Source organism: Scylla paramamosain, chromosome 10, assembly GCF_035594125.1.
Source record: "Scylla paramamosain isolate STU-SP2022 chromosome 10, ASM3559412v1, whole genome shotgun sequence".
Classification (NCBI taxonomy): domain Eukaryota; kingdom Metazoa; phylum Arthropoda; class Malacostraca; order Decapoda; family Portunidae; genus Scylla; species Scylla paramamosain.
The window spans coordinates 2,282,977-2,294,462 of NC_087160.1; the positions used below are offsets into that span (position 1 = coordinate 2,282,977).

Consider the following 11,486-nt stretch of genomic DNA (forward strand, 5'->3'; position numbering starts at 1 on the left):
CAAAGTACCACACCCTCATACACATATCATTCACATTCTTAGGCCCCAGGTGGAAATGTATAGCCTTGTGGGCCACCCTACTATACTCTAGGAGCTTAGGCATAGCACAACTGGCCACATACTTCCATTGCAAGAACCAGCAGCATACATAACATTAGAGCTAGATTTTACTTGATATTGGTGTGTAATATACAGAAATGATGGCTACAATTGACAGCTACTCTTGACACCAGCAGGTGGAAGGAGGGGTGTCTGCATCACCAAGACTGCTGCGATAGAAGCTCGCCTCCCCCACCATGGTGCACTTATGACACCAGTGCTGAACCTTCTCTCAAGACACACAGTAGGCACATACACACTAATGCTGTCTCATTTACTTGGAATACCATTTCCTAAATTCACAGAAGCATTATTATGTAAATGAAAAAAAGAATTGTGTTGAAAGTTAGTAGAAATCTGCTAGTTCTTTCATTCCTCCTTCAACTGAAGAGGTTTATAAATCAAAAGATGTATTAGCTTTTTCTTTTCTTACTGTTAGATATCTTTTTAGTAGTAATTGCTGATGCCAACTCCTGTATTAAAAATCCCAAGAAATTTATACTGTACTTAATATGCCCATATGTACAATAATTCTAGTTATTTTTAAAATGTTATTATTTTATTGTAATAACATATTTTTATAATTTATTATGAACATAGTATGTATAGCTTGTAGCAGGAGATCTATATTTATTTATACAGATTCGAATGTCCTGGCATATATTTTTTAAGGATTATACACATTCTTTTTATAAATACATATATACATGGTTGATTTTTATTTGTATTCTATTTTCAAGTAATTCTTGTTAGTTGAAGTATGTCCTCACAATTATGTATATGTATCTGTGACATGGAATGCTCAAGTAGCTAAAAAAATAAATAAATAAAAATAAAAAAAAGTTGAGAATAGACTGCTGCTGGAGCAACGTCTGGGGCTGTGAAGCGCCACAGTGCTGCAGCAGAAAACTGAAACATTAATAATTATTTCAATAATTTTGTATACAGTATACATATATGCTAGACATGATATTATATTGAGATTGACTGTTGAGCCTCATTTACAGGATATAGAGTAATTAAAGTTGAATTTCTTTCATGTGCATACCCATGTTCCTACATTATTAATATATGCATTTTGGCTTATTTGTATAGTAAAAAGTATTACTTGAGATATCTAATTGATATTAAAAATGTTCTGCACAGATATTAACTTACATTCATACACTCAACTTATATCAAGCTTCAGGTTAAGACTCATCTGAATTCCTCACTACTAGAATATTCCAATTTGCTATTTGGACGGTGAGTTCACCCACTAGTAGGCCTCCAGCAGTGCGATTCCTGGTACCTCTACACTTATTTTGTGGGTGCAGTGTCTCATATGTTGATAATATGTAATCTCACAATTCTCCACTTTGAAGTGCTGTGAAAAATATATGTAAATGCCATTCCAATGTCACCATATTACTAGGACATCTTTGAAGTGTGCTTTGCAGAGGTAACACACCCACAGCATCACTGACCAACAGAGACGTGGCATGAGCCAAGAGCTGGTGCTGGTGTTGGTGCTGCTTGGACACTGTCACACCATTGGGAAACTCTGAATTCTTGCTCTTTTATTTATTTTCATTGATTATAGTATCAGATATTTATTTTCTGCTTCTTAACTTGATTCCTGGAAATATGTACATAGTTTATCATGACTCAAACAAATTTATTAAAGATATCATCACATCTGACACACCACCAACAGTTTTCAAGACACTCCTCATTCATCCTCATCATCCAGACCCATCATCCCTGTAGTGCTAAACAGGATCTTTCGTCTTTGTCAGTACATACTGTAATTACGTGTGTAGTAAGATGTTCACTAGCTTCTGTCACTTTGTATTTTACTTAAAATTCTTGATCTTGAATTTTTTGTAGCATATTGTGACTATTTCAGGAGATATTTTTGGTAAATTGCTTTGTCCTTCTTGAGGAGTGAGTGTTTGACATTAGTATTCATCACTGAGAGAACATTTGTGCACACAAAGCACACAAAAAAATGAAACTGTAATTCAGCTTCTCGTATTTCATTTGTTGTTAAGAGAACATAGAGGAATTCATAATGGAATGGAGTTTTAGGACTAAATGGGCATTATGCTGTAAAGTTTCTTACAAAGCTATGCATAAATTAATTTTCTTAAAAATGAAATCTTGTTTAACATTAATATCTTCAGAAAATAAATTCATTACAATAAGGTTGCATCTTCACACATTTTGTCTGCAGTGGAACCTTTCTAAATGTAAAAACCAGTTATCATATTTCATAATATAGTTTGTGCTGCACATTCTACCATATATTTTTTACCAGCCATGCACAATGGCATTTCCAAGCAGTAGGCAGCTAAACAAAATGATTGCATAACCATTCCAGAGTTTATTCTTTGTTTTTCATTGTTCCATTGCCACAGAGAGCCAGTATTGCACTGCACCTCCCACTGTTTGTTTTGCTATGATGTCGATGAGAATGTTGCCCACATCTGGGACAGCAGTTTCCAGTATTGGCCAGCTGCATGATGATGATTACGGTATCTTTTCATTTTCACTAAACTTTGTTGTCATGTGAAGTCCATAAGGATGAATGAGTGAGTGGTGGTCAGGTGGCAATGCAGGGGTAGTGGTGACTGTGATTGGGGTGACAAGGAGGAGGACTGAGGCACCAAGGAAAGCGCAGGTTATTCGGGATTGCCTCAAGTCCTTTCAGCATTTATGGTTGACCTTCATGTTTGAGTTTGAAGAAAAGAGGCAATATTTAAGATTCTAGCAGATCACTTCTGCTGTGTAATGCAAATAATACTCAAGGTCTTCATAGATTTTAATTTGTGGTAGCTTTTTTGGTATGGATTCTACACAGAGATGTCACTTTATTCATTTACTGATATTTATGGAATTTTGGTATATTTGAATTTATGTTCTGTATTATGTAAGTAAAAGGGTTGGAATTGTATTCTACTCATCAAGAAGGCTTGATAATTTTGTCTTACATACATAATCACACCAGTTAATTATGAACACTACCTGGACACACCATCCCGGACTGCCTTATTTTGTGATCCGCTTGTACTGTTAAGTTATATCAAGAACACTTATTTTAGTGCTTGTGTTCAGCAGTGCTCTGTCCTCATAGTTATTACACAAGAGTGTGCGTGTTGTGCACCCCACCACCATGCACCGTGAATGAGTCGTTGCAGATTGAGAGTTACAATAGTTTTATCCTTTGAGTACAAGAGTTAGTTTTAGGGTAACTGAACAAATAGTCGACACCAACTTATTGATATGTATACCTAATAACCTTTGGCATCTTGAGATATTTATTTCTTTATAGGCAATACCTGTAAGTGTCATTCGCCTGGGGAAAAAATAATGCTGTGTATGCTTATGCCATGAATGCATGTATGAAGTGTGACATTATTATGATGCCATAAAACCTTGTGTATAAATACTGAGTTAAGAATATGTAAACCAGTCTATTATACTTGTTAATTGTTTGAAAATTAATGGGAAAAAAGAAATATCAATCAGCAGCTAGTAATTCTCACTTGCCATCTATTCAACAGACACTACTAAATAATTGGATAATGAAATTGAATTAGATATGATGGTTCAGGCATGTCATGAGATGGAATTCTGTTTCTAAATAAAAATGTATTATATGCAAATTAGTGGCTAAATGTATATAACTGAGATCATCCTAAAGAGTTAAAGAATATGTGAAGAAAAGAAACAAGAATGTGTGGGAGCACTCATGTATAAAGAGGTTGTTGCTTGAAAATAATAACTTATTATAGCGTGTAAAGGAGAGAAGGATGATTAGAAGACTTATACTCGTAGTATATTATCTGATGTAGGGAGAGAGTAGCCAGCCAAGTCCCAGATAAATCTGAATCTAATGTGATGTGTTTTATCAAGAATTACAGTAATACCGTTCATCCCTCTAAGCTTGGTTATGAAGAGAAGGTTCATGCCTTGGCTTTGGTTGAAGAAGGTGTCATAGCATTTTAATATCTAAGTGTGTGTATGAGCAGAAGCATGCAGACCATCATAAATAAAACTGCAAAATGTAGTGCCAAAGAGGAGGGAGATATTAGGAAGACCAGGGGAACATAAGTGTGGTCTTGGATTCCTTAGGAAAACCAACTGATAGTTTGCCAGAACACATGAAAGTGGTTTTGAATTCTAATAAAAAAAAAAAAGTAAAGTGAATATTAACAGCTGCTAATTGATAATGTTTTTTCCATCAAGTTAGATTCTTGAAACCTGTGCTAAGACGCAAATATAGACAATGTTTATACATACATCCAGTGCTTTCCTGCAGTGTTAAAAGGATGAAAATGTGGAAGCATTCCTCTCCTTTGTATTTCATACTATAGATGTGGAGAGGTAACTTATCAGCACTATGTGTTTGAATTAGATTACTGGTTTCTGTGTGTGGAATCCAGTTAAGGCATTTTTAAGATTTGTTTTCATCTGGTAAAATTTCATCTTGTACCATATATCATGCACAGTTGCTGTACATTCTCATTCATGACGGGTAACTCAAGGCCCCCAAAGCTTTATTTTGATTTTAATGTGTTGAAGTAACTCAATGTGAAGTCACATACAGAATATTCCTAATTTGTAGTGTCATTAAAAGCTGGCTGGCTACCATCATCATAAACACGTTATCACATTTCATCATTGGATTACAACATCGTGTGCTTTTTTATTTTTTTATTTTTTTTTTTTTTTCATTTTTTTTTTTATCATTTGGTCAGATATTATTATGCATAACTGAATTACATATTTAAACTTTCATATTATGTAAATTTCATAGTTACTTTGTTTAGCCATTTATGCAATAATGTACTTAAGTCAGTTCAGGTATTCTTTGTATCACTTTATAAAGAGCAGATCTCAAATGGTTTTGAGCTTGTGTTATGCAGGAAATATATTGCAGATCATGCAGGTATCTTAAGCATGTTTAATTGATTTATGATGTTGAAATGTCCATTTATGATAGTAAAATGCAAAAAAAAAAAAAAAAATCTATTTTTGATCATGCTTCTTATTATGTTTGACATGATGGCCCTTAAACTTCCCTTTCCTCTCTTATGAACTTGTGTCCTCAGTGTAACGTAAACAAATTTTATCATACCACTTTTTTGCTTTTTTCACTCCTTTTAAGGAGAATCTCAATCTGATGTATAGACGGATGGGGAGCAGACCAGACTTGAGTGCCATCCTCATGGAATTTGATGTTACTTTTGCAGTGCTCTGTAATTATTAATGTACTTGACTTGTGGTTTTTCTATATCACGTCTACATCAAGTAAAGAGTACTTTCCCTTGAGATGATGAAACACTCACAAACTCTCAATCAGAAGGGCCAAAAATAAATCACACAGCCAGTAGTGTGACAATGCAGCTTGTGCTGTTCAGATTTTTTTACTTATTCACATATTTATCTGTCTATAGTTTGATTTTTTTTTTTACTTTTTTTTAAGTTGTGAACAGTTCCATAGTATGCAGCTAATACATGCATTTGCAAGCCTGTGAAAATACATATAATAATAATAATATACATACCATCATATCAAGAAGAAAAAAATGTAAACATAATGAAAGTACAGCTGAGATAAGATTATTTATTGATATATCAAAACTATACATATATATATAAGTTCCAAATTTTCTGTGGTTCTGTTTATACAAAACAATTCCAAGCTAATATATTATATGGACATGAGAAAGATGCATATTAGACTCAAAAAAATTTTCAAGAGCATACAACAGTGAACTGCAAATTTATTATGATAATTTATATTGAATAGTCTTAGTGTGGATTCATTCTTAATCTCTGAAACAACAATAAACCATGACAACTTTATTACTGATTCATTAAATGGTAATTACACTTATACACATCATTTTATGTGTCAAGTTGTTATATACTATTTATGCATCTTTGTTTTGTCAGCTCCCACACTTCATCTATCTTCAAACATAAGTGTAGCATATAAACAAACCTTCTGCAATTTTAAGAACCGGAATAGGTTGTAACATTTTTTACTTTGCTGCATTGAACCTTGCAGTAATATCCTTCCAATTAGCAACATTCCAGATGGCTTTCACGTAATCTGGACGGACATTCTTGTACTGCAGGTAGTAAGCATGCTCCCAGACATCAATGCCAAAGAGAGGAACAAGACCAGTTGTGGCTTCAAGAGGATCCTGATAAAAACAATAATACTTATAACAGTACACATAAATAAGACAAACAGGAGTGATTGCTGGTACAGTTAAGATTGAAAGTTGAATACTATAGCACACTCCCTTCCTCCAGTGCTTGAAGCTTTCACTCAATCTTAAGTCCTCTGATCTTGAAAGTATCTATCTATAAATCAATTATGTTAAGTGGAGAGATAGTCAGATCAGAGAGCTCACAAGTGAGGGAAAATGATAGACTGAAAGTGAGTGCAGCAGGTTATAAGACTTCTGACAGCACTGTACACCTACTGGTACACTGTTAGGTATAGATGAGAGGCAATCAAGAGAAGAATGCATAGTGTTTTTAACCAAAGAGAGTTATGGCTATCAAGTAGATGAACGGCAAAAATGAAAAATTCAAGTTCTTTTAGTAAAACAGCATAGGAATAGAACATTAATAACTAAGATGTAGCTAAATACAGCAAAAAATAATAATGTCAGCCTTATTCAGATAACTTGTATATCAGCTACAACAGGGTTCTGCTCCATAATGTTGATTTTATCCATAAATCTAACCTCATTCCTTCGAAAATGTGTAAGACCGCCTCACCATGCACGGTGAGTAATAGAGCTGATGCTGCCAAAACAATTTTAAAACCTAAAACCTGGATTTCCAATATTTGATTGCTTTGTTAATTTTAATTTTTGCAAAATATAAATTTGATAAAATCAAGGATTCCTGTTAATTCATTAATTTGTGTTCATTTCATATATGTGTTAGACTCCTGCAACTGAAAATTTCCACAACTCACCTGGTTTGGACACGTAGCAATTTGCAGGGTTCCCTTCTGCTTATTGTAACCTAACCATCCCCAGCCAGAACCTTGAACAGCAACAGTCTGTGCAGACAGCTGGTTCTTCATATTCTCAACACTACCAAAATCACGATTAATTGCAGCCAGTAGTTCACCTGAAACATCAATACATCTACAGTAAGTACAGTGTAGTGAACTTTACAATTCATTCCTATCCACATTATCCACAATTGGTAAACTCTCCTACAATAATAATGCAGCCTTGCATTATTGTTATAGGATTGTCATAGTTTAAAATAAAGGCATTTACCAGAGTTATTCGGGCTTCACACTCAACTCATTTATTTAAAGACTGAGACTTTGGCCAATTTGGATAGGCTCAACTTGGCCTCACATTAACCCCAGCTGTCTCAACACTGACAATGAGATACCTTTCCTCAGCCCCTCACCTAACACCCTGCCCACTACCATCTTATACACACTAGATCCACCTTCACACACTGCTGGTAATAACTTTTCACTTGTATCCACTCATTAGCACAATATGTCAAACTGCAAACTACCATGAATGGCAACCAATAATTATCCTCATAAATGTATTTCTATCAGCATTTCCTAACTTCTGGTCCATAAAAAATAAAAGTAATATATATTCAACAGCAATCACTACTCTGCTTTCTACCACTTTCACAAATTGGATACATACCTTCAGGTTCTCCACCATCGGGTGACAAATTCTGCCAGAAGATGGAATGGTTTATGTGTCCACCACCATTAAATTTGAGGGCTGGAGCCAAGGAGATTATTGTGCTGACATCACCTGAAATTATCAAATCAGAAATTAGCACTAGATTCCTCAGTGCAATGTTGCACTTACTCACATCACCATCTTTGCTAACATGATATACAGATCAAAATCATATCAATGCTACCAATAGGGTGTAGGAGAGAGAGAGAGAGAGAGAGAGAGAGAGAGAGAGAGAGAGAGAATTTGCTCCTCCTTTACTGTTCAGTCATATGGATGTGAATCACTTTAAAGATGAAGCTATATATTTATTCACATTAAAGATTACTGGACTTATATAATAATGATAATATTAATGTAGAAAGAGTAGTAGTAATAATGCATAGCAGCAGCAGCAGCAACAGTAGTAGTAGTAGTAGTAGTAGTAGTAGTAGTAGTAGTAGTACTAGTAGTAGTAGTAGTAGTAGTAGTAGTAGTAGTAGTAGTAGTAGTAGTAGTAGTAGTAGTAGTAGTAGTAGTAGTAGTAGTACTTGTAGTATCATTATTATAAACCAAACAAAGACATGTGTACAAAAGACGTGTGTGTGTATGTGTGATTCACCTACGGTCGTCTGCTGATCACCCAGCCAGACGTTCTCATAATGACCGATCTTTGGGTAGGACTGAGACCAATGACACCACACACCAGGACAGCGAGGTCACAACCCTTCAGGTTACATCCTGTACCTACTTGCTGCTAGGTGAACAGGGGCTACACATTAAGAGGCTCACCCATGTGTGTGTGTGTGTATGTGTGAATTTACCTACCTAGTTTACCTAGTTGTGCTTTATGGGAAATGAGCTATGCTCATGCTGTTCCATCTCCATATCTTTTAATATCCAACTTAGCCTTGAATCCATGTATACTTTCTGCATTTACTATCTCCTCATCCAGACTGTTCCATACATCAATACTTCTATATGGGAAACTATACTTTTTGACGTCTCTTCTACAAGCACTCCTCTTCAGCCTCTTTCCATGTCCTCTAGTGTCCTGTGTATCCCAGACCATTAAGTCGCTCCGGTTCACCTCCTCTACCCCCTTATATGCTTTATATATCGCAATCAAGTCTCCCCTTTCTCTCCTCTTTTCCAACGTTGGTAGATGTATCCTTTCCACTCTTCATATGACAAGTCCCTGATACTTGGTACCATCTTCGTAGCTGCTCTCTGAATTCAGTGGTGCTTCTATGAATATGAATTTTTGACCACTGCTTTGATCCTTTTATGGGACTGGCATTTCAGTGGGCATTTTTTTTTATTAGATTTTTGTTGCCCTTGGCCAGTGTCCTTCCTACATAAAAAAAAAAAAAAAAAATTATCTCCAACTTCCTTATATCCTTTTTCTTGTATGGCGACCACACTACTGCTGCATGTTCTAGCCTAGGTCTTATCAGCGACACTATCATCTTCCTGACCATCTCTTCATCCATATATGCAAAGGCTTGCCTTATTCTTCTGAACAAGTTATAGGTTTCTCCTGTAATTTTGCTAATGTGTCTCTCCGGGGTCAGGTTCCCAGTCACTGTAACACCGAGATCCTTTTACTCTTCTGCTTCACTCAACCTTACACCATTCAACACATAATTTCCTTTTACTCTTCTTGTACTTTTTCCAAATTCTATTACCTTACACTTCTTTAAATTAAATTCCATTTCCCATCTATAACTCCACTCTGATATCTTGTTCAGGTCTACTTGTAACGTTCCACAGTCTTCCGCACTCTCAACTTTCTTCAGCAATTTTGCATAATCTGCAAAAAGTGTGTGTGTGTGTGTGTGTGTGTAGTGCCCATAAGTAAGAACAAAAATTTCACACCTTAATAATTTCATTGAACAAGGAAGGAGGAGCAGCTCTCTCTCTCTTTCCTCTCCATCATCTATCTCACTTCTCTTCCTTGCTCTCATTTTCTCCTCACTTTTCTCTCATTCTCACTCCTCTCCCCCTATCTCTTTCTCTCTCTGCTCAAATTTCTATAAAATGTGATTTAAAAGTGCAACTTGTCATTCCACTACTAGTACAGCATTCCACAGTAAACAGATTTTTTTTGTTAGGTAAATGTTAGAGGATGCTGGCTGACATATAGGTGACTGACAAACTCAAAGAAATACAGTGTTTACAAGAGGGTGAATTTTTAGACAACTCTGATACCAATGAATATTTCTCCTATGGTTTTCACAATTCACAGTTGACAATTTTTGTTTGATGAGATTACTTCAGTATGAATCTATCACTGGATAAATGGTCCTGCTACAAACACAAGCATATATATTTGAAGAAATTAGAAAGTAAATATCTGTGGGTGGAAGAACACTGCAGATAATGACGTGTCTGGTACCTTTCTCTTTGGCTTCAGCCAGCTTCTCTTCAGCAACATTGAGGTTGTTGACATAGGTCTGGTGGTGCTTGGAGTGGTGCAGCTGCATGATCTCTGCATTAATGGTGGGCTCCAGCGCTCCATAGTCGTAGGGCAGGTCCGGCAGTGTGTGCTTCTGTCGGCACCACAGACCTGCAGCAGCCAGGCTGAGGAGGAAATGTTTTGGTCAATGTTAAATACATACTTATCCTCTGGAGCAGTTTTGCAGGTTTGTTTCACTGATCTCCTTCCCTCCTCACACTTGTGAGAGACATGCTCTTCAAACGTGAACAGGAAATATGGAATATGGAATGTTACTTTCTACTCCTCAGACATCCCTCTCCTTGAGCCTGCAACAGCTGACGAGGAGGATGAGAAAGACCTGAAAAATAACATTATCAAGGATAAAATATTAGAAATATATGGATAAAATAAAAATAACATGAGTGAATGTGGCATTCATTGCAGGAGCTACACCAAGATGAGACATGTAGTCATTTAGTCAAAGCAAATATTTCAATCTGAGTTATTAATAACGAAATCAGATAAGAGTCGAGGGCGACTGGCAATGACTGGTAAGTTACTGCTGGCGTCAAACTGCGGAATGACAGTGACTATTAATTTATAGGACGGGGCCTGACTCCATGCCTAAACGCTGTGGGGGCAGAATGAATAGCTAAACACGTCACTGTGTGTCAAGTGAGTGCAGCGCTCCTATGAACTGCTGCCTGTTTTGCATCATAAGGCTGGTCAGATGTGCAGGCACACGACGGCAGACAGGCTGACGATTTCACCGCCGTGCAAGAGATAGCCAGAATGCAAGCCACACCACACCCGAAATACATAATACACTCCCAAAACTACCTTGGTAGTGTTACTTGTATGTTACTGCTAGGTATGAAAAACACAGATAAATCAGCTGACAAAGGAAAAATCACCTCCTGGCGGGTAAAAAGGCACGAACGAGCAGCATGATCCCTTCCCAGCAGACGACGCCACCACTGTGCCAGGCTGCCGTGTTCCAATATTCCTCCGCCGCTGAACTGCTCTCATCTTGTTGCTTGCAACACGTCATTTCACCCTACTTGAAAACATTCTTCATTTATTAAAAATATATTATATATTTTGTAACTCAAAAGAACCTGTAAGTCACGTGAAATGCCTGTATTGCCTTTTATACTCCAACTTGGAAATGGCCATAAATCTTGATAACAATCCTTGAATTCAATGTATTTTATGTTCCATAATATTTTTAACTT

At 36.3% G+C, this 11,486-nt stretch overlaps 2 protein-coding genes across 8 annotated transcripts in view; one reads left to right on the forward strand and one right to left on the reverse strand.

Annotated features, from left to right (window-relative positions):
* The window catches only part of LOC135104063 (CUE domain-containing protein 1-like), a 34,353-nt gene extending 33,546 nt beyond the window's left edge, over positions 1-807 (forward strand). For 5 of the 7 annotated variants that reach the window (XM_064010955.1, XM_064010953.1, XM_064010954.1 and 2 more), the window contains one exon: positions 234-807. In XM_064010955.1, the coding sequence (XP_063867025.1) occupies positions 234-278 (45 nt within the window). In that variant the 3' untranslated portion in view covers positions 279-807. The remainder of the gene's footprint in view (positions 1-233) is intronic. The other 2 variants (XM_064010956.1, XM_064010961.1) reach the window with 1 other exon arrangement.
* Positions 808-5,696: 4,889 nt separating this feature from the next.
* LOC135104065 (superoxide dismutase [Mn], mitochondrial-like) lies at positions 5,697-11,311 on the reverse strand. The gene is made up of 5 exons (XM_064010963.1): positions 11,166-11,311; positions 10,210-10,394; positions 7,794-7,907; positions 7,085-7,242; positions 5,697-6,296 (listed from the first exon to the last, which is right to left on the reverse strand). The coding sequence occupies exons 1-5, from the start codon at positions 11,300-11,302 to the stop codon at positions 6,132-6,134; spliced, it is 759 nt and encodes a 252-aa protein (XP_063867033.1). The 5' UTR covers positions 11,303-11,311; the 3' UTR covers positions 5,697-6,131.
* Positions 11,312-11,486: the final 175 nt, after the last annotated feature.